The 20,330-nt window shown below is 41.2% G+C and overlaps 1 protein-coding gene across 2 annotated transcripts in view; it reads left to right on the top strand.

Moving 5' to 3' along the window:
- The first annotated feature begins 2,383 nt into the window (after positions 1-2,383).
- Positions 2,384-20,330, top strand: part of gba2 (glucosidase, beta (bile acid) 2) — a 55,782-nt gene continuing 37,835 nt past the window's right edge. For both annotated transcript variants that reach the window (XM_059989533.1, XM_059989532.1), the window contains exons 1-5: positions 2,384-2,633; positions 8,300-8,391; positions 10,933-11,048; positions 14,297-14,515; positions 18,212-18,451. In XM_059989533.1, coding sequence (XP_059845516.1) covers positions 2,443-2,633; positions 8,300-8,391; positions 10,933-11,048; positions 14,297-14,515; positions 18,212-18,451 — 858 coding nt within the window. In that variant the 5' untranslated portion in view covers positions 2,384-2,442. The remainder of the gene's footprint in view (positions 2,634-8,299; positions 8,392-10,932; positions 11,049-14,296; positions 14,516-18,211; positions 18,452-20,330) is intronic.

Raw genomic sequence — 20,330 nt, 5'->3', positions numbered from 1 at the left:
CAACTAGGGTGTTCAGCCAGAGTGCAGAAGATAACAAACTGTGCAAATACAAATAGAAGAAATAACAATAATAAATAAAAAAAACAATAAAAGTCAATGATGAATCCTTGGAAGTGAGTCCATTGGTGTAGGAGCATTTCAATGATGGGGGCAGGTGAAGATGAATGAAGATCGTTTATTGTCATTCTTCAGTAACTGAGTATAAAGTAGAACAAAATGATTGAAAATAATGATTGAAGTATTGTTCATTTTCCTGTAATAAATATCATAATCTGTTCATTTCCCCATTTGGAAAGAAATGCCGAGGAATTAGCTATGTTTTCATGTATTAGTAATAAATCGCTTAGTAACCCCCATGATGAGGACTCTGGCTGCAGTAATGTTGCCTGACTTGCTAATGGCTCTCAGCATTTTCTCTTTGTAATACCCTGGGAGAGGTTTCACTGCTAACGCAATGGTCTTTCTGCAGAATCAGTGTTTGAGTTATGATTTGAGATAACAAGTGCTTTGGAATGTGAGCTAGGTCCTCTGTTCAGCAGGAGATGAAGGGAGAAGATGCTGGAGAGAACCAGTCGTAGGATACGATCCAGTGGGGGACCGTGATTCGATGGAGCAAGGTGCAGAGGTCTACTGAGGGTCAGTGAATATGGCTTTTGGAAGAGTTGAGCTTCAACCTGTGCATATTTGATTGTTTAATTATAATGGGCCTTTTTTTGTTATTTTTCCTTCTTTACTAAACTTGTAGTTAAGATTCATAAATATAATTCCTTTAATCATTTGCAGTGTGCTGTCTGTTATTTCTTGGCACTGAGTTGTAACAGGGTAGCAATTTACACAGCATCCGCATAAACTGGGATTTGGGATGGGGGAACCATCTCAACCTCATGGGTCTGGCAGGACTCGAGTGTGTATTCCCTAGATTTATACAGCCAAGGAAACCAGGTGGGTTTCATCGTTTTGAACCTGTCCTTCTCCCCAGCAGCTCTATGAGACTGAAGTAAATTACTTGACCTTATATTTGACTTCAAGATGTCTGCAGATCCCTAATTTTTACCTAGTCATAGAGATACATAACAAAAACAGGCCCTTAGTGCCCATTGACCATCAACCACACATTTACATTAATCTTACATTTATCTTATGTTTATTCTCCCCACACTCTATTCAACTCATCCCATATTCTACCCCTCAGCTACACACTATATGAAGTTTAACCAACCAACCAACCTACCTATCTTTATGATATGCGAGGAAACCAGAGACATGAAAGAAGGTGCAAACTCCACACAGACAGCGCCTGTCAGGATTAAACGACACTAGCTCTGAGAGGCAGTGGATCTACCAGCTGTGATACCATGCCTCTGTGTATCATTGCCTGACTTGTCACAGGTTGCTGAAACCCCCACTTTGTGTCAAAGACCATTAAACAGAACTGTAAAAGTAAGAAATCTAAGATGTTTTAGTTTGCTGAGAGACACAGGGAGGGGATGTGTGGAGAGAATGGAGGCAAAATGCAGAAGGTTGTAAATCTAGTCAGCTCCATTTTGGGCACTAGCCTACAAAGTACCCAGGACATCTTCAGGGAGTGGTGTCTCAGAAAAGCAGCACCCATTGTAAAAGACCTCCAGCACCCAGAGCACGCCCTTTTCTCACTGTTACCATCAGGTAGGAGATACAGAAGCCTGAAGGCACACACTCAGAGATGCAGGAACAGCTTCTTCTCCTCTGCCATCCGATTACTAAATGACTTTGAAGCTTTGGACACTACCTCACTTTTTAAAATATACAATATTTCTGTTATTGCCTATTTTAAATAATCTAATCAATAGACGTTATTGATTTACTTGTTTATTTATTATTATGTTTTATTTTTTTTTCTCTCTCTGCTTATGTATTGCATTGAACTGCTGCTGCTAAATTAACAAATTTCACGCCACATGCCGGTAATGATAAACCTGATTCTGAAAATCAGTGACAGAGTACAGTTGAAGTTAAAGGATACTGTAAACAAAATCAGTGAAACAAAAACATAAAGATACAACCACATCTGAGGAGAGGGAGAAAGAGCTAGTTACCTAAAATTGTTTAATTTAGCATTGATTCAAGATATATACATGTACTTTTGGTGCGTGACAATACACTCGTTTCCGACGTAGGTATTTTCTGACCAGAGTCCGTAAACTGCTTTGACACGCTGGAACCTTTCATAAAAGTTGTTACATTTATTGGGGTTTTAATAGGATTGGCGTTCTTCCTTATTCTGCCCTCCTCCGGGAATAACCGCGCGGTCGGCCGGGGAGGCGCAGGGCGCATGCGCGATATTCCTGCCCGCCCCCTCCTGGGTCGCCAAAGTGACAGCGCGCATGCGTACGGGCCGGGGCCGGCCGCGGCAGTGGGTGGGTGGACGGAGGCGGCGGGCGGAGCTGTGCGCCCTGAGTGGAGATGGAGGGTGGGGCGCCTCAGGGCTCGGAGCTAATGCTTGGCTATGCGGGGGGCAGCTTGGACAGGGCTGGAGTACCGCAGTTCGGGTGGAGGATCTGCCTGGCGCACGAGTTTAAAGAGCGGAGGAAGCCGTTCGAAGCGACCGATGTGTCCCTGTCGCATATGATCGGTCACCTGGGCCTGGGGATCCGGTAAGTCATCCGCTCGGCCCCTCCGGAGTTTGGAGTTCCCTTCCACAACCGCCAGTATGTCTCGGGTCCAGGGGCTTAGTAAGAAATAGATGCAAGTGTAGTTACCGCGAACTGTGCTGGCGATTTGCGTTTCACCCCCTTTATTAGATCAGACATTAGCAGTTTACATTTCATCGGTTCCCTCTGTGTCAACACTGCACTGTGGCGGTAGCAGCTAATTGGGAGTCCAGTGACTTAGATGGCTTGTCAGCCTAAAATTGTCGTTCTGCCGTTGTCTTATAAAAGTCCTACCGACTATTTGCCTCTAAAGACCAATCTAATGGAAAACACTTTAAATTCCCTTTTGATACTTCCGGGGTTACTTTGGCTCATCTGTGTCGGTTTGGATGTTCGCTCTACCTTTCACTGAACGGAGCACTGAGCTTCATGCGATCAAGGATTGTCATTACACCCTGATGTCGATGACAATAAATCTAAATCTGTATTCGACGTCAAGCAGGTGCGGATAACCGTTCAACCTCGTTCAAGTCTGCGGTTGGGAATTTAATTTATCCCCTGTGAAGGAGGAGTTCCCAGAAAGTGTGGATTGTAAATTAAATTATTGCCCTTTGTTATGCCCAGCCTTTTGAAACTACTAACCTTGTGCTTTCTTGAGTTTTGAAGAATAAATTGATGTTACTGAGACCTACAAAATTCTTTAGGGGCTCTAAAATAAAAGACTTAGCTATTTTGCACAATTGAAGCCATTCTTTTCGTGGAGTATGATGAACCTTTAACATTACAACCTAAAAGGTTTGATGACATTTTTATTAATTCAAGGGATGTGGATGTCGCAAGCTGAGCCAGCATTTAATTGCCCATCCCTTGATCTGATGCAGTTGCTTCTTGAAATATTTCAGTCCTTTAGTGTGTGTATTATCCCGATAGGAGCACTGTCCAGGATTTTTGCCCAGTGACAGTGGTGGACCAGCGAGATTGTCAAGCCATGTGGCTTGGACGGCAACTGCTACATAGTGGTATTCCTTTGCTCTTGTTGCCCATGTCATTCAGGCTGGCAGAGGTAGTTGGTTTGGAAGGTGTTGTCTTGGTGAGTTGCTACAATGCATCCTGTAGATGGTGCACACTGGTAGTGGAGTGGATGGATTGCTTATCACTCCCCCATTTCTCTCCTATGGTCCACTCTCCTCTCCTATCATATTCCTTCATCTCCAGCCCTTCACCTTTCTCACTCACCTATCAACTTTTTATTCCAGTGTCTTCCTTCTCAGTCCTGAAGAAGGGTCTTAGCCCAAAATGTCTGTTCATTTCCAAAGATGCTGCCTGACCTGCTGAGTTTCTCCAGCATTTTGTGTGTGTAGCAATGTCCAAGCAATCCATCGGAGTCCCGTAGATAGTGGACAAGCTTAGAGAAGATTGATGCTAGAAAAATCACTGCAGGATTCCTGGCTTCTGACCTGCTCTTATAACCATATTGTGTACTACTCTAATTCAGTTTCTGGTCAAGGGTAATCATCCCCCTCCCCCAAAGCAGATACCGTATAGATAATGGGGCAATTCAGTGTTGGTAATACCATTGAATGTCAGGGAGTGAGAACAGGTTTTTCCCTAGTTGGATATATTGTCATTGCCAGGCACTTGTGTAGTGTGAACATTACTCACCACTTGCCACCTCCGGCCTGTATATTGTCCAGGTCTTCTTGCATTTGGATGAGGACTGTTTCATTATTTGTAGAATTGTGAATGGTATATTGATCATTGTGCTGTCATCAATGAACTAAACTTCAACAAACTTCTGTGGATGTGTAGTGGGGAATGTATTGATTGGCTGCATCACAGCCTGATGTGGAAACACCTACGCCTTTGAACGGAAAGTCCTTCAAAATGTAATGGATTCAGTTCAGTACATCACGGGTAAAGCTCTCCCAACCAGTGAGCACATCTACATGAAGTGCTGTCATAGGAAAGCAGCATCCATCATCAGAGACCCTCACCACTCAGGCCATGCTGTCTTCTTGCTGCTGCCATCAGGTGGAAGCTACAGGAGCCTCTGGACTCGCAGCACCAGGTTCAAGAACTGTTACTACCCCACAACCATCAGGCTCTCGAATAAAAGGGGATAACTACACTCAACTTTACTTGCCCCATCATTGATATGTTCCTAGTCATGGCCCACTGTGTCCATGCTGACCATCAAAAACACATAGTACAAGTCCTACACTAATCCCCCCAAACATTGCTTGAATAATGTAAAATCAACTATGCAAGGTTCAATGATTTGCAAGTTCCTTGAGGTTGTTATAGCCGGTGTGTAATGGGGATAAGCTCCCACTTCCTATTAAATGCTCCCTGCAGTGTGCGTCTCTGACAGCCAATTGCAATTCCTGGCTTTCAGGAGTGGCTTAGCTATTAAGATCAGTGGAACCATTTCTTTCGACAGGAGAAGAGGCTCAGGTGGGTTACTGATGCCTGAAAACCAGTCGCTTCAGGCAAATTGGGCTCATCAACTGTAGTTAGCAGCTCATCTAGGAGAAGGAAAATGCTGATCAGGAACCTCCAGTTTCCAGCTACACCCACTCAATGGGAAGGGCTCAGGAGTAAAACTCCACAGCTGCAGTCCCTAAGGCAGTTTTTCGTTGAGTTCAATGCCGACTGGCCACTCCTGTGATACTGCTGATGCCAAACTGTATCGGTCTCTGCCGTTCCTTTTGATACAATGATGCATGGAGCCTGCTACATGGGCAACAGCCTGCTTTTCATATGGTACCTCCCTGGCTTGTGTATCATGCAACATCCATGGTCAACCCAACCAACAGAGGACCTCACTGATCTGCAGTAAAAGAAAACACAAGTTGCAAATGTGCCGCAGGTCCAATAGGTTAATTCTTGCCCTTCAGTAATGCTGCTTGAGTTGTCATTTTAAAATTTAATACATTCTGCCAGTTCATTGTTCTAATGAGCCTGTGGTGAACTTTAATTTGAAGTCCACTTAGCTTTAACAAGATACTGTAATTAAAACCTTTTAATATTATAAAAAATATATTATATTAACATTTAATATTATAAAAACTTTTTTCAACAGGTTTACGCTATCTTGATCTCCATATCCTTTCTTATAACCATGGAAATTTTACTCCCATTCACATAAAAAGACATGGATGATATGGGAATTGCAAGAAGAATAAGCAGATTGGATCCCTTCTTGTTTAAAAAGAGATGAATGGTGACTAGTAGTGCGATCTAAAATGCTGAGACTATCCACAGTCTGTTTTTATATCTGGGAGGAGAGCATCCATACAGCAGGCACCAAGATGTTAAATTAGACTATAAGACATACAAGCAGAATTAGGCCATTTGGCCCATCGAGTCTGCTCCACCATTCAATCATGGCTGATCCTTTTTCCCCTCCTTAGTCCCAATCCCCAGCCTTCTCTCAGTAACCTTTGATGCCATGACAATCAAAACCAACCAAAGTCTCTGCCTTAAATACACTCAATGACCTGGCCTCCACAGATGCTTGTGCTAACAAATTCACTACCCTCTGGCTGAAGAAATTTCTCTGCATCTCGGTTTTAAATGGGCATCCCTTTATTCTGAGCCTGTCCTGTCTTGTCCTAAACTCCGCCACCATGTGAAACATATTTTCCACATCTACCGTGTCTAGGCCTTTCAACATTCAAAAGGTTTCAATGAAGTCACCCCCTCATCCTTCTAAATTCCAGCGAGCACAATTCCAGAGCCATCAAACGTTCCTCATATAACCCTTTCATTCTCAGAATAATCCTTGTGAACCTCCTCTGAATCCTCTCTAATGCCAGCACATCTTTTTTTAGATAAAGACCCCAAAACTAGTAACTAGTAACAAAACTATAACTAGTCTATAATTTCCTTCCAACTGCTTTCCTCTTTTCTGAAACAGTGGAGTTCAATGCATAAAGACACTTTAGTGGGGATAAGAAAGTGGAACTTACAGTGTCAATGAGTGGATAAAATCAATTGTGTAAATACATGTGAAAGGAGCATAAAAGCTAATAGCGACCCATTCTGGATCAGACTTTTTTTTGAGGTTTATAGGGATAGTTTTGGAGTCAGACAGGAGTTACGGGTCAGATTAGGGTTTAGGGACAGAATGTGGAGGAGTTAGAAGTCAGACCAGAGTCATCTACCTCTCTCTGCTTTTCGCAGGGATCATTCCCTCCACGACTGCCTGGTCCACACGTCCCTCCCCACAGATCTCCCACCTGGCACTTATCCCTGCAAGCATAAGTGCTACACCTGTCCCTACACCTCATCTCTTACCACCATTCAGGGCCCCAAACTGTCCTTCCAGGTGAGGCAACACTTCACTTGTGAGTCTGTTGGGGTAATATATTGCATCCGGTGCTCCCGGTGCGGCCTCCTCTACATCGGTGAGACCCGACGCAGATTGGGGGACCGCTTTGTCGAGCACCTATGCTCCATCCGCCACAACAGACAGGATCTCCCAGTTGCAACTCACTTCAACTCTCCCTCTCATTCCCATTCGGTTATGTCCAAACATGGCCTCCTCTACTGCCATGATGAGGCCAAACTTCGGTTGGAGGTACAACATCTCATATACCACCTGGGTAGTCTCCAGCCCTTGGTATGAACATTGAATTCTCCAACTTCCGGTAATTCCTTCCCTCTCCCTTCCCCATCCCACCCCCGCTCTGACTCCTCTTCTAGCTGCCTATCACCTCTCATGACTCTGCCTTCTTCTACTACCCATAGTGCTTTCCCCTTAGATTCCTTCTTCACCTCTCTTGCCTATCCCCTCCCTGCTTCCCCTCCCCCACCCCTTGATCTTTCCTCTGATTGGTTTTCCACCCTCCCCCAACCTTCTTTATAGGGCCCCTGCCCACTCCTCCTTTAGTCCTGACAAAGGGTTTCGACCCCAAACGTTGACTGCTTCTTTCAACGGATGCTGCCCGACCTGCTGAGTTCATCCAGCTTTTTTGTTCGTCTTGATTTGACCACAGCATCTGCAGTGTACTTTGTGTTTAAAGTCCAATGGCTGAAGCCCTGGGTCTGAGGAAGTCAGGAGCCTGATTTCTGCATTAGCCAAGACTTATTGCATAGTGATAGCATTCCCATGTACAAACAGCCACTAGCATAACAAACTGAAAAATGCTTGAAGAAGAGGTGTGTTTTCTTCCGATAACTGGATGTGCTGCAGAGTTAACAACCAGGTTTTGGGATATTTAGCTATTAAACACCCCGGTTTGATAGGTTCAGTACTTAACCCCTAAGGTTAAGAATACTGTGTAGTTCTGTTTCTAGAAGCCACTTCAGTAAATACAACGTTGAAAAGCCGAGGTAAAATGCTTTTTGGATTTTCAGTAGAATGTATTGTGACTGGTATGCTATTTGTTATTGTGAAGAACAGCTTCATAAATCAAAGCCAGCTGTCCAAAGGAGTCTGAAGCATTGTAGCAGAGATTTGTAAATTGATATCTAGCATTTTCAAACTGAAGTCCTTGATACCCAAATTATTTGCTTAAGCTTTTCCTTGCACATATACAGAACTGAGAATTGATCGTATACTCAATGAGGCTCAGGATGTGACTAAAACTGTGGAGTGATTGAAATAAGTTTTGTGAATAACCAGTGGTTTCAGCTCACTGTGCTGTAATTCTGTTTCTGTTCAGGTATTTGAAATGGTGGTACAGAAAAACACGAATAGAGAAGAAGGCACCCTTTATTGACTCATTTAATTCCATACCTTTGCGACAGATTTATGGTAAGTGCATTGGTGTAAAATGTTTATGTTGCTCTTTCGATAATTTAAAATGTTGTTTCAGGCTATAAAGTTTTTAATATTTGAAAACTGTCATTGTTTGTATCATTAATAGCAATGAAAGAATGATTAAGTAATGGTTGAGTGAGTGGGCCAAGGTCTGGCAGATGGAATACAATGTTGATAAATGCGAGATCATCCACCTTAGAAGGAATAATAGAAGAGCAGATTATTATTTAAATGGTGAAGATTGCAGCATGCTGTTGTGCAGAGGGACTTGGGCGTGCTTGTTCATGAATCACAAAATGTTGGCTTGCAGGTACAGCAAGTTATTAAGAAGGCAAATGGAATGTTGGCTTTTATTGCCAGAGGGATTGAATTCAAAAGCAGGGAGGTCATACTGCAACTATACAGGGTACTGGTGAGACTGCACCCTGGAGTACTGTTAGCAGTTCTGGTCTCCATTCTTGAGGACAGATATACTGGCTTTGGAGGCAGTGCAGAGAGGAAGTTCACCAGGTTGATTCCAGGGATGAATGGAGATATTGAGTTGCCTGAGACTATATTCTCTGGAGTGCAGAAGAATGAGAGTGGATCTTATAGAAACATATGAAATTTTGAAAGGGATAGATAAGATAGAAGTAGGAAAGTTGTTTCCATTGGTAGGTGAGACTAGAACTAGGGGACATTGCTTCAAGATTCAGGGGAGAAAATTTAGGACAGAGATGAGGAGAAACTGTTTTTCCCAGAGAGTGGTGAATCTGTGGAATTCTCTGCCCAGAGAAGCAGTTGAAGCTTCCTCACTAAGTATATTTAAGAAACAGTTAGATAGAATTTTACATAGTAAGGGAATTAAGGGTTATGGGGAAAAGGCAGGTAGATGGAGCTGAGTTACGGACAGGTCAGTCATGATCTTATTGAATGGTGGGACAGGCTCGATGGGCCAGATGGCCTACTCCTGCTCCTATTTATGTTCTTATTAAGTCATTATTGGTAGATGTTCAGGGAATATTAAAGGTTTGATCATCACACATTTAATTTGAGGATCAAGAATTCAAAATGCAAATGAAAGCAATAATGAAAACAGTCAACAAGTCAAACGGCTTCCTCAGAAAATGAAAGGATTAATATTGCAGGTTGATTACTTTTTACAAGCTAGAAAGGTCAATTATTTGTATTTTCTGAGATCAGTGTTAAGATTGTAATGCCACTTGGAGAAGAATGAATGCTCCTTGAGGTTACGTTGGAGTTCGATAGAACACTAGAAATACCACTGACATGGCGGTCAGTCAGATGGAAGTTGGAGTAATGGGAAAATAAGAAGCTCAAGATCACTCTTATGTATTGACAAAATGTTCCACATACACATTCCACATACACATTCCACATTCCACATACACCCCATCTTGTTTCGGTTTCAGCAAAGTACCTGGGAGGAATGTTATGCACTTGGATGTTAAGACGGGAAGAAATTAAAACAGAGAAAGTACTGTAACGTCTGTGGTTCTGTGAGACGGGTATACTTTATTACCATCCTCCTTTGGGTCAATTTAACATTGCATTGAACAACCTTTCTGTTACTACATTCAGATCAAAAATGTAGCTATGCAAACCTATAGAAGTCCAAGCTTTGTCTTCATGGAATATGTGGAATTTCCTTGTTACTTTCCACCTTTTTCTTGGGCATTCTCTCAGGATGGAGGAAGACTATCTCAGTCTTCTGTTTTGGCCTCATCAGTCAGCTCAGAACTCTGTGGGATATCCTGGGGCAGGAGGTGCCTGAAGAGATGGCTAAGTGATTTGCTGTGGTGCGCTTTTCATCACTTCTTGCAACAGAGCTCAAAATAGCTTCTGTTTCAGGAGTCTAGTGTAAGTCATCCAAACAATGTGACCACCTAAAGTGAACAACAATGTGTTTTGAACCTCGGTGCTGGGAATATTGTCATGATGCTGATGTTAATTTAGTTACCTCTTGTGTATTTGGAAAAATTCATGGTCTCTCACAAGCAAGGGAAAATCTGCAGATGCTGGAAATTCCAGCAACACACAAAATGCTGGAGGAACTCAGCAGGCTAGGCAGTATCTATGAAAAAGAGTACAGTTGACATTTCGGGCCGAAAGGTTGACTGTACTCTTTTCTATAGATGCTGCCTAGCCTGCTGAGTTCCACCAGCATTTTGTTTGAACTCTCTGTTATTTTTATATCAACTTTCTTGCTGCTTCATGCAAGGATTCCATTTCATTCTGTTAGTTTTTTTCTGGCTCAATTGTGTATGTCCAAATAATGCAATTTTTCAAATCAGTGCTTTATTTTTTTCAAGAAAAAATAACTAAGTTAGCATTTTGATGATAGACATTAAATGGGAATGTGATCATTTGGAACAGAAATGCCACTCTGTTTATACAATAGTTGTGTACATCAGAATTTCTAGAATTTAAAAATTATAGTATTTTTTCAGTTTCCAAAGTTTTGACTTCAGAAAATGGTTTAATTAGATATTTGGATTTGTATTGTTAAAATACCAATTTGACTTTTCTTTACAGGGGCTCCATTAGGTGGTTTTGGAGGAGGCACCATTACAAGAGGGTGGCGAGGAGAGTTTTGCAGATGGCAGCTAAACCCAGGAATGTATACATATGACACTGTGATTGAGAATCAGGTATTTTTGTTTGTCCAAGGTGATATTGAAACTAAAGTTATTATGAAACTTGGTAGTTTTTAAAAATATAAGTTGTATTACAGTATTAGCAAGAGTTAGGAACTCGGTACATAATTTAAATTTATTTAAACATTGAATGCTATATAATAAAACAGTAGCCTTTAAGCATTTAAAAAATGTATCAACTTGCCAGAATGTTAATTATGACTATGGCTGTAGTGAAGCTAAGATTTTATTTCTAATCGATTTATTTTTATCTGTCTTACAGTTGATTATGTGGAAATACATTTAGTACTTTTTCAGACTTGGGTTTACCTCTTCATGAAGCCATACCGAACCTGCTCGATCAGGTTATCTCTTTCAAAATGTTCTGCTATTACATTTTTAATTCAAATTTTTCCAGTAATAGGTAAATGGCCAGTGATTGTAGCTATTTTATTTGCCTATGACCTTTTTTTAAAAAAAATAATATATTGGGAGTTTTCCAGTGCATTGGGTTCCAGACTCAGCCAGTTCACATTAAGGGCACAACCCTTCCTACTATTGAGGCCATCAAGAAGTGGTGGCTCAAAGGTGGCATCCATTATTAAAAACCCTTACTGTCCATGACATACCCAATTCATGTTACCACTGTTGAGAAGATGGAGCTTGAAGATCCACACTCAGCGTTTTAGGAACAGCTTCTTCCCGTCTGCCATCAAGTTTCTGAATGATCTATGAACATTATTTCTCTTTTGAGCTATTTATTTATTTTGTAACTTATGATTTTTGTCTTGCACTGTACCACTGATGCAAAACTATAAATTTCACATGTAGTATAACAACAACAATAAATCTGATTCTAAGATATTGTAGAAGATTGCTTCTTGTGCATCGGTTATCTTCATAATCACTTTTTACAGTGCAAGCCATCATATTCATAAATCTTGCAGCTTTCAGCTCCATTAGCTTGCTTAATACTAATTTTCTTGTAAGCTTATGGTATTAAATTCCTCCTCTTATTAGTATTAATCCTCTAAGAGGACCACAAATTCACAGGGTTTGGAGGCTTTTCTGCTTCAATGATCCAGAGGACTATGTAAGCTGGAGTCTTTTTGCTTTGACTCCTGGTAGGGCCATCCGTGCCAAACAGGTCAAAGGGTAAAGGGCAGGTTAAGAATGGTCCACTGGTCCTCCATATTCAGGGGTTCAGCTCAGGGCTCATAACCCTGACTGGTCTAAAAAAAAGTTACAGAAACAGAAGAATCCTTTATCAGTATGCAATAGTATCCCTGAATCTCCACCTGGGACTTGCATGACTGACAGCAGTGAAAACTGAGAGGAAGTTACTGACACGATAAAGATTGACCCAAGAAAGAAGAGATAATTGCTGTGGTTCAATCATTAAAGATCAGCAAAGCTCCAGGACATGACAATTTGAACACCTAATTGCTCAAAGCTGAACCAAAAGTTGCAGCAGCCATCCTGTAACCACTGTTTACTATAATCTGGTAATGGGGACAAGTATCCAACAACTGGACAAAGACTGAGACCATGACATTGAATGTAGAGTCTCCTCCTCCCAACAAGGCACATGGAAGTGACTTACCCGGCTACTGCAGATTTGCCTACCTGGGCAGCATCATTCGGCAGGATGGTGTGACCAAGGACGAAATCTAGTCCAGACTCAGCAAAGCTAGAAACATCTTCATTGAGCAACATATGGGGGTCAACTAAGTATAGTGTCCACAACAAGGTGAAGCTGTACCTGAGCTGTCCACACTCTTGTATGGGTCAGAATGCTGGTACATGACAGAGAATGACCTTGCCAAGCTGTCATTATTCCACACCATGAGCCTCCAGAAGATCCTCTATATTTTTTGGCCAAGAATGATCTTCAGCCATGCCTGCTACTCCTTCAGTGTCACAAAGAGGACATGGCCACAATCATGAGGAAAGGTTGGAGATGGATTGTGCAGTAATGGGAAGAGAGGCCAACTCCATCATCAAGACAGCACTTTATTGGTCCCCTGAAGGGCAGGGGAAATGCAGAAGACCAAAAACATCTTGGCATCACACCGTAGAGGCAGAAATGAGGACCCTGAACCACACCTAGAGCACTGTAGGGAAGATGGCTAAGGACAGGCAGAGATGGAGGACCTTCATTGTTGCCCTAAACATCAGTGGCGTAACAGGCAGTAACTAACTTATTGGTATTTATACAGATTCATAGAAAAAGCTGTTCAACTCTTATGTCATTTTTTTGTTCATTAATATTTATTTAGCCTGTCTCTAAGAGGCCTACCTATGTTGACTTTGATCCCTCATTATGTACTTAATAAAAATTGACAATGACCTTTCTATTTCTCCCAAGTTTTTTCTCATGTTTTGCTTTCTCCTTGATTTAAAAATGTTAAACATGATGAGTGTTAAACTTATTCCAAGCCTTGGGCCTACCACTAACTTTAAAACCTTGAATATTCCTTCAGCTTAATGTGTTCCTTGTCTTCCTCAGTTATGTGGAATCATCCCTTTCCCCTCCTTATGCTTCTTGCAGTCTTTTTAGAACTTTTCCTCCATATTTAGATGTATTTTTTGTAATGAATCTTGAATTATCTTTAATAAGTGCATGCATGTACTCTTACCTGCTAATATATTTGCCTAGTCTGCATTATCAATGAGTGGGAATTGAGTTAACTGATCATTCTCAAATTTAAGAAACCCACCAAAGATCAATTCTGCTGGCAGAATTTTTTAATGGTACTGCACAGTAACAGACCCTTTCACCCCAAATAGCTTGTGTCGCCCAATTATACCTATGTGACCAATTAACCTACTAATCTGTACAGCTTTGAGATGTGGGAGTAAACTTGAGCACCTAGAGAAAACTCACGGGGTCACAGAGACAACGTACAAATTCTTCATAGACAAACTGCAGGGATGGAACCTGGGTCACTGGAGTTGTAATGCTACCATGCTGCCCCAATTTGAGATATTCTCTCACCCTCTTAAGTTGTGTGTGAAGAAAGAAAGGATAGAACATTTTAATCTTTTTGATTTGGGGTGGAATCTGTAATCTGGAATTTAATTAAGTGAATGTTTATTGGTAAGTATTGGCTATAGAATGACAACCACCTCATTAGAAAAAGTTTGAACCATGAATGGGCATCCTAAATGTGTTCTCTTGAACAAGATATAAATCTTAGTGTTAGTAACTTTATACAGTGTACCTTCATACTGACTCTGAACTGAATTTTCACTGTTTCCAGTTTACAGTTTGCTTAAGAAAAAATGGAAATACTGTTTATCAGCAAGTTCTTTCTGTTGAGAGGCCACACAAGCTTCAGAGTTGGAATTGGGGATACTGTGGAGAGTATGCTTATTACCATGCCCTTTATCCACGTGCCTGGACAATCTACAATCTTCCTGGTCAAAATGTCACTCTAATATGTCGGCAGATATCTCCAATTATTCCTCACAATTATAAGGTTAGTATTATAATATTGTTAGAATATTAACATATTCTATGTTGTGAAATTTGAAAAATCAATAAATTTTGGTTAATTAGAAAGGAAAAAAAATTATATATGTTCATTGCCATTTGTTGAATGTACAGTTGAAAAATTTGGATCAAAATCAATTTCTGACTGACTGCTTTCCAAACACATGGGTGTTATTTTAAATTGGGAAAGAATTTACAGGTCTAAAATTAGTTGATTTTGAGCTCATTTTGTCTTCTTTAACCTCTGTTTTTGACCTTTTCCATGATGCCTTAGATATGGTTAATGGTTTAACTTTGTAGTACTGATGCAGTACAGAATAATTTTGGCACTTATTATTTCAAATTTCCTGCATTATTTTTGCTTTGAACATTTTGGATTGGCTAATTAATAATTAAGGAACTTATGGAAGGGGTTAGTCTTGTGATCCCACTGATAACTGCCATTATAGTATTGTAGTAGCTGAACAGTCCCAGTCCCTTTAAAGGTAAAGATATCTACTTATCAAAAAAGATTACAAATTACCATTTCAATATATAAAACGTTATCAAATGAGGCCTTGAAATTCTCCCTTGAGGAATGCAATATAATAGTCACAGACTGTGCTTAAAAATCTTTTAAACTTGTGTGACGTGGCAAATTTGTCCTTACAGTTCAGGAAATACTGTGTTTCTAACCTGAAGATAAGGACAATGGCCTGAACTATCTGATCATTGCCGTAATCTTTCTGGAGGATACTTACTGTGCAAATTGACTGTTACATTTCATAATTTAGCATGACTGTAGTGTGGGATTGTAACATTCTGAGGTAAATGAGGTTTAGATCACTGATATACAATTTTTATATAACTGGAAGTTGGAATAGCAATTTATATATAACAGTTGGGGTGGGTGGGGTAAGGATGAGAGTGAGAAATGACTGGTTTAGCTCAGATATAGCTGAGCTGAAGCTTGTATAGAATTGAACTGGTCCAATCTGGAAGTGAAGTTGTGAAAGCTTAGTTACAGTTTTGATGAAGCTGGACTAGTGGAGGTAATGACACTGATTATTGCTGCTCATTTGAAAGTTGGTTTCATATTTAGAGAATTTGGTTGAGGGAGATCTTTTCAGAGACATGAGAGGCATAGAGCAATTGCAGATGTTTTGGCTGTTGTAGCAAGGACAGATCCATGTGAGGCTGTTTCTTCACAAAGAAAGATGTCGAAAAAAATTAAATTTGAAAGATAATTTCAGTTGGCTTTACTAATGTATCTCCAATGTTGGCAATGTCAGGCAACGTTATAATCAAGCAACACACACAAAATGCTGGTGGAATGCAGCAGGCCAGGCAGCATCGAGAGGAAGAAGTACAGTCGATGTGTCGGGTCAAGACCCTTTGTCAGGACTAATGGAAAAAAAGAAATTTGAGAGAGAGGGGGGAGACCCGAAATGATGGGAGAAGACAGGAAGGGAAGGGATGAAGCTAAGAGCTGGGAAGTTGATCGACAAAAGGATACAAGGCTGGAGAAGGAGGAGTATCATAGGATGGAAGGCCTTGGAAGAAAGAAGGGGGAAGGGAAGCACCAGAGGGAGATGGAGAATAGGCAAGGAGTGATTGTGAGAGGGAAAGAGAGAAGAGAAATAAATAATAAATAAAAAATTAATTAAAGATAAGGGATGGGGTCAGAAGGGGAGGAGGGGTATTAACGGTAGTTATTGAAATCAATGTTTATGCCATCAGGTTGGAGGCTACCTAGACAGAATATAAGGTGTTGTTCCTCCAGCCTGAGTGCAGCCTCATCTCGGCAGCAGGGGGTGAGGGAAAGATGTGCTTGGTAGTGAGATCCCGCTGGAGGTGGCAGAAGTTACGGAGAATTATATGTTGGACCTGGAGGCTGGTGGGCTGGTAGGTGAGGACAAGAGGAACCCTATCCCTAGTGGGGTGAGAGCAGATGTACATGAAATGGGAGAGATGCGTTTGAGGGCAGAGTTGATGGTGGAGGAAGGGAAGCCCCTTTCTTTAGAAAAGGAAGACATCTCCTTCATCCTGGAATGAAAAGTCTCATTCTGAGAGGAGATGCAGCAGGGATGGAGGAATTCAGAGAAGGGGGTGGCATTTTTACAAGCAATGGTGGGAAGAGGAATAGTCCAGGTAGCTGTGAGAGTCCGTGGGCTTATAGTAGACATCAGTAGATAAGCTGCCTCCAGAGACAGAGACAGAGAGATCAAGGAAGGGGAAGGGGGTGTTGGAAATGGACCAGGTAATTTGAGGGCAGGGTGGAAGTTGGAGGCAAAGTTGATGAAGTCAACGAGCTCAGCCTGCATGCAGGAAGCAGCACCAATGCAGTCGTCGATGTAGTGAAGGAAAAGTAGGGGATGGATACCAGTATAGGCTTGGAATGTGGACTGTTCCACATAGCCAACAAAAAGGCAGGCACAGCTTGCACCCATACGGGTGCCCATGGCTACACCTTTAGTTTGAAGGAAGTGGGAGGAGCTAAAGGAGAAATTATTAAGAGTAAGGACTAATTCCACTAGACAGAGGAGAGTGATTGTAGAGGGGAACTGTTTGGGTCTGGAATCCAAAATGAATGGAGAGCTTTGAGACCTTCTTGGTGGGGGATGGAGGTACATAGGGACTGGACTTCCATGGTGCAAATAAGACGATGGGGGCCAGGGAACTTGAAATCATTGAAAAAATCCAGAGCATGAGAAGTGTCATGAATATGGGTGGGAAGCGATTGAACAAGGGGGGGAATAAAACAGTGTTGATGTATACAGAAATGACTTCGTTGGGGCAGGAGCAAGCTGAAACAATGGGTCTAACTGGGCAGGCAGGTTTGTGGATCTTGGGTAGGAGGTAGAAACAGGAAATGTGGGGTGTGGCAACTATGAGGTTGGTGGCAGTGGATGGGAGATCCCTAGAGCTGAGAAGATTGGTTATGGTGTGGGAGACAAAGTTGTAATCAGTTTGCATTCAGGCTTTAAATTTGTATTCTTATCTCTTTCCATAAAGTGTAGTGGGAATTCTTGTAATAGAAAGGGTGTGATTGGAAAGTAATATGGCAGGGAAATATTAAAATGTTCTGTCAAAGTCTGATCAGTCAGCTTTTCTTGCAGTTAAAAACTAGTTCCAATATTGTGGATTTCTTCCTTTTAGTCTAGCTTCTTCAGCGCTCTCATCTTGAAGAAGCACAGCAAAATCAGTGGTGGTTCCCAGACAACTCCAGTAATTTTACAAGAAAAATTTCTGAATGGACCCAGTGTTTTGTAGGCTAATGAAGGCAACATGACTATGAGGAAAATACAAATTATTCTCAATCTGACCTCAGCCTGGGGAAGAAAGCACTTTTTTCTGACTGAAAGAAAATTATTCATAAACTGCACTACTGAGTACCTCTTTGAAACCTATCTTCCCTGCTACCTTTGTAATGTCATTTTTTTCTCTTAATTTTTTAAACCTCTTCTGTGGAGCACTGGTTGCCAATGTCTGAGATGGTGTATATAACTATTTTCTAATACTCACCTTGCCATGACCTTACAACATCTTTCATCCTGTGCTACAGTATTATTTGAATATGCTGCATAATGCAGAACTTTGTAAATCTGAGATATTGTTTTTGTTCTATTACAGTAATCCAGACATACAAAATTTTGAATAGTAAACTGTACTAGACTGAACTTCAATATTCTTTGTCTCACAGGACACTAGTCTGCCAGTTGGGGTCTTTGTATGGGAAATTGAAAACCAAAATGAACATGACCTGGAAGTCTCTCTTATGTTTACGCTGAGAAATGGTACTGGGACCAAGGATGATCAGAGAGGAGGACACTGGAATGAACCATTCCATTTGGATAAAGAAGACGAATGCATTTCAGGAGTATTGTTGCATCACTGCACCCCTGTAAATAGCTATACAATGGCAATTTCAGCGAAACAAGCAGTAAGTTAATTATTGTTACTCCAGAATATTCAGTGTAATGTTAGAGCCATAGGGCACCCACCTTGGTTGTATGTTAAATGAATCTGCTGCGAAGCCTTCGATAATTTCTTGGCATCCTGTTTATGGAGTCAACAAAATAAGGATTGTTGATATAAAATAGACAATAATGATAGTCAGTCTCGAGAGACCATGGATCTGCGCCTGGAGTTTCCAGGGCGCAGGCCTGGTCAGGGTTGTATGGGAGACCGGCAGTTGCCCAAGCTGCAGGCCTTCCCCTCTCCACGCCACCAATGTTGTTCAAGGAAAGGGCACTAGGACCCATGCAACTTTGCACCGGAGCAATGCCAGATCTCATGCAGAGCAATGTGTTGCTCAAGGACACAAACACGCTGCCTCAGCTGAGGCTCGAACCAGTGACCTTCAGGTTACTAGTCTGATGCCTTGCCCACTAGGGCACGCGCCAACGATGCAACTTACAGGAGAAAAGTTAATAAATAGTGAAACAGAAGAGCAGCTCTGGTTAGAGTAGGAGACGGTAGCATTAGTTTATGATTGGTCTAGTAAAGTGACAACATGATGGGTTAAATGATCATTTGCTGTGCTTGTTTCATTTTGATCTGCTGGGCACCAGTAGTATAATGTACATCCATATTTTCTTGCATGAAAGATAATAGATTAATAACTTCAAAAAGTAATATTTTGAATCTTCAAGAGCTTTCCTGCTAGAAGCAATATATTAAAAGTAGATTTTGTTTCCCTACTACAAAATTTGATGACATACAGCCCTGATTCACAAATTACTGTTTTTCGGGTACATTAGTCTATGTTTCTTTTATACCAGAGATTTAACTATTATTCTAATGTAGTCTTGTCCATGGATACCAAGGTTTTGAGTTCATTTATTAAAAGCAATTACATTTTTATGGTGGCTGATGAATGTGAGAATATCTTTATTCTTAAAAGATACTGCCATTTAGTTGGCTTTTCCGATTAAATACCCATATTTGGATCAACTTCAGGCAGTGTTTGAAGAATGTCTCCAGCTGGACCATACAAACATACAAATAAGGAGCAGGAGTAGGACATTTGGCACATTAAAAATCGGATGACTCATCTGATTTTAGCTTCATATTTGAAAGGATAGGAATATTTATGATGGCCAGTTTCTAAGATATAGATTATAATATTTTTGGTATGGAGGGGGAAAGCTTGGGCCTGTCTACAATCAGGTTTGAGTGTTAAAGGATACACCTTTGAAGAAGAGTAGTGAGTAATCCCCAATGTCCTGGCTGATATTTCCCTTAATCAACTTCACTAAACCAAATTAGTGTAAACAAAATTGTCTTGTTATTTTCATATCACTGGAAAGATGCTGTGTGAATATTGTTTCCTTTATCAGTGCTTACATTTTATAATTTTATGTAATTGATAAAATATAACTTTACATGTTCTGGGATCAAGAAATGTGCTACCTAATGCAGATCTGGCATTTTGTAAGTTTGTTTCTGCAGCCACCTTTCTTGAGATAGACATACAAAAATCTGAAGTGGTGACGATATACAGTCGGCCCTCCTTATCTGCGGGGGATTAGTTCTGGGACCCCTCGCGGATACCAACATTCGCGGATGCTCAAGTCCCTTATTCAACCTGTCTTAATCCATCGGACCTTAGGACCCAGCGGAACCCCAGACCTTATTTAACCTGTCTCAGAGCGGTGGACATTAGGACCCGGCGCCAGAGCTCTGAATGCGCAGTGTTTCTGTTCACGAAAATAATCACGATCACGATTGAACATAGTGGAAATAATTGAACACAGTGGAAATAATAAAGCGATTGGAAAGAGCTGAAATGCCATCGGTCCTTGGAAAAGTGTTAGGCT

The sequence above is a fragment of the Hypanus sabinus genome, chromosome 14 (genome assembly GCF_030144855.1).
Source record: "Hypanus sabinus isolate sHypSab1 chromosome 14, sHypSab1.hap1, whole genome shotgun sequence".
Taxonomy (NCBI): Eukaryota; Metazoa; Chordata; class Chondrichthyes; order Myliobatiformes; family Dasyatidae; genus Hypanus; species Hypanus sabinus.
This window is presented reverse-complemented; position numbering and strand designations above follow the sequence as displayed.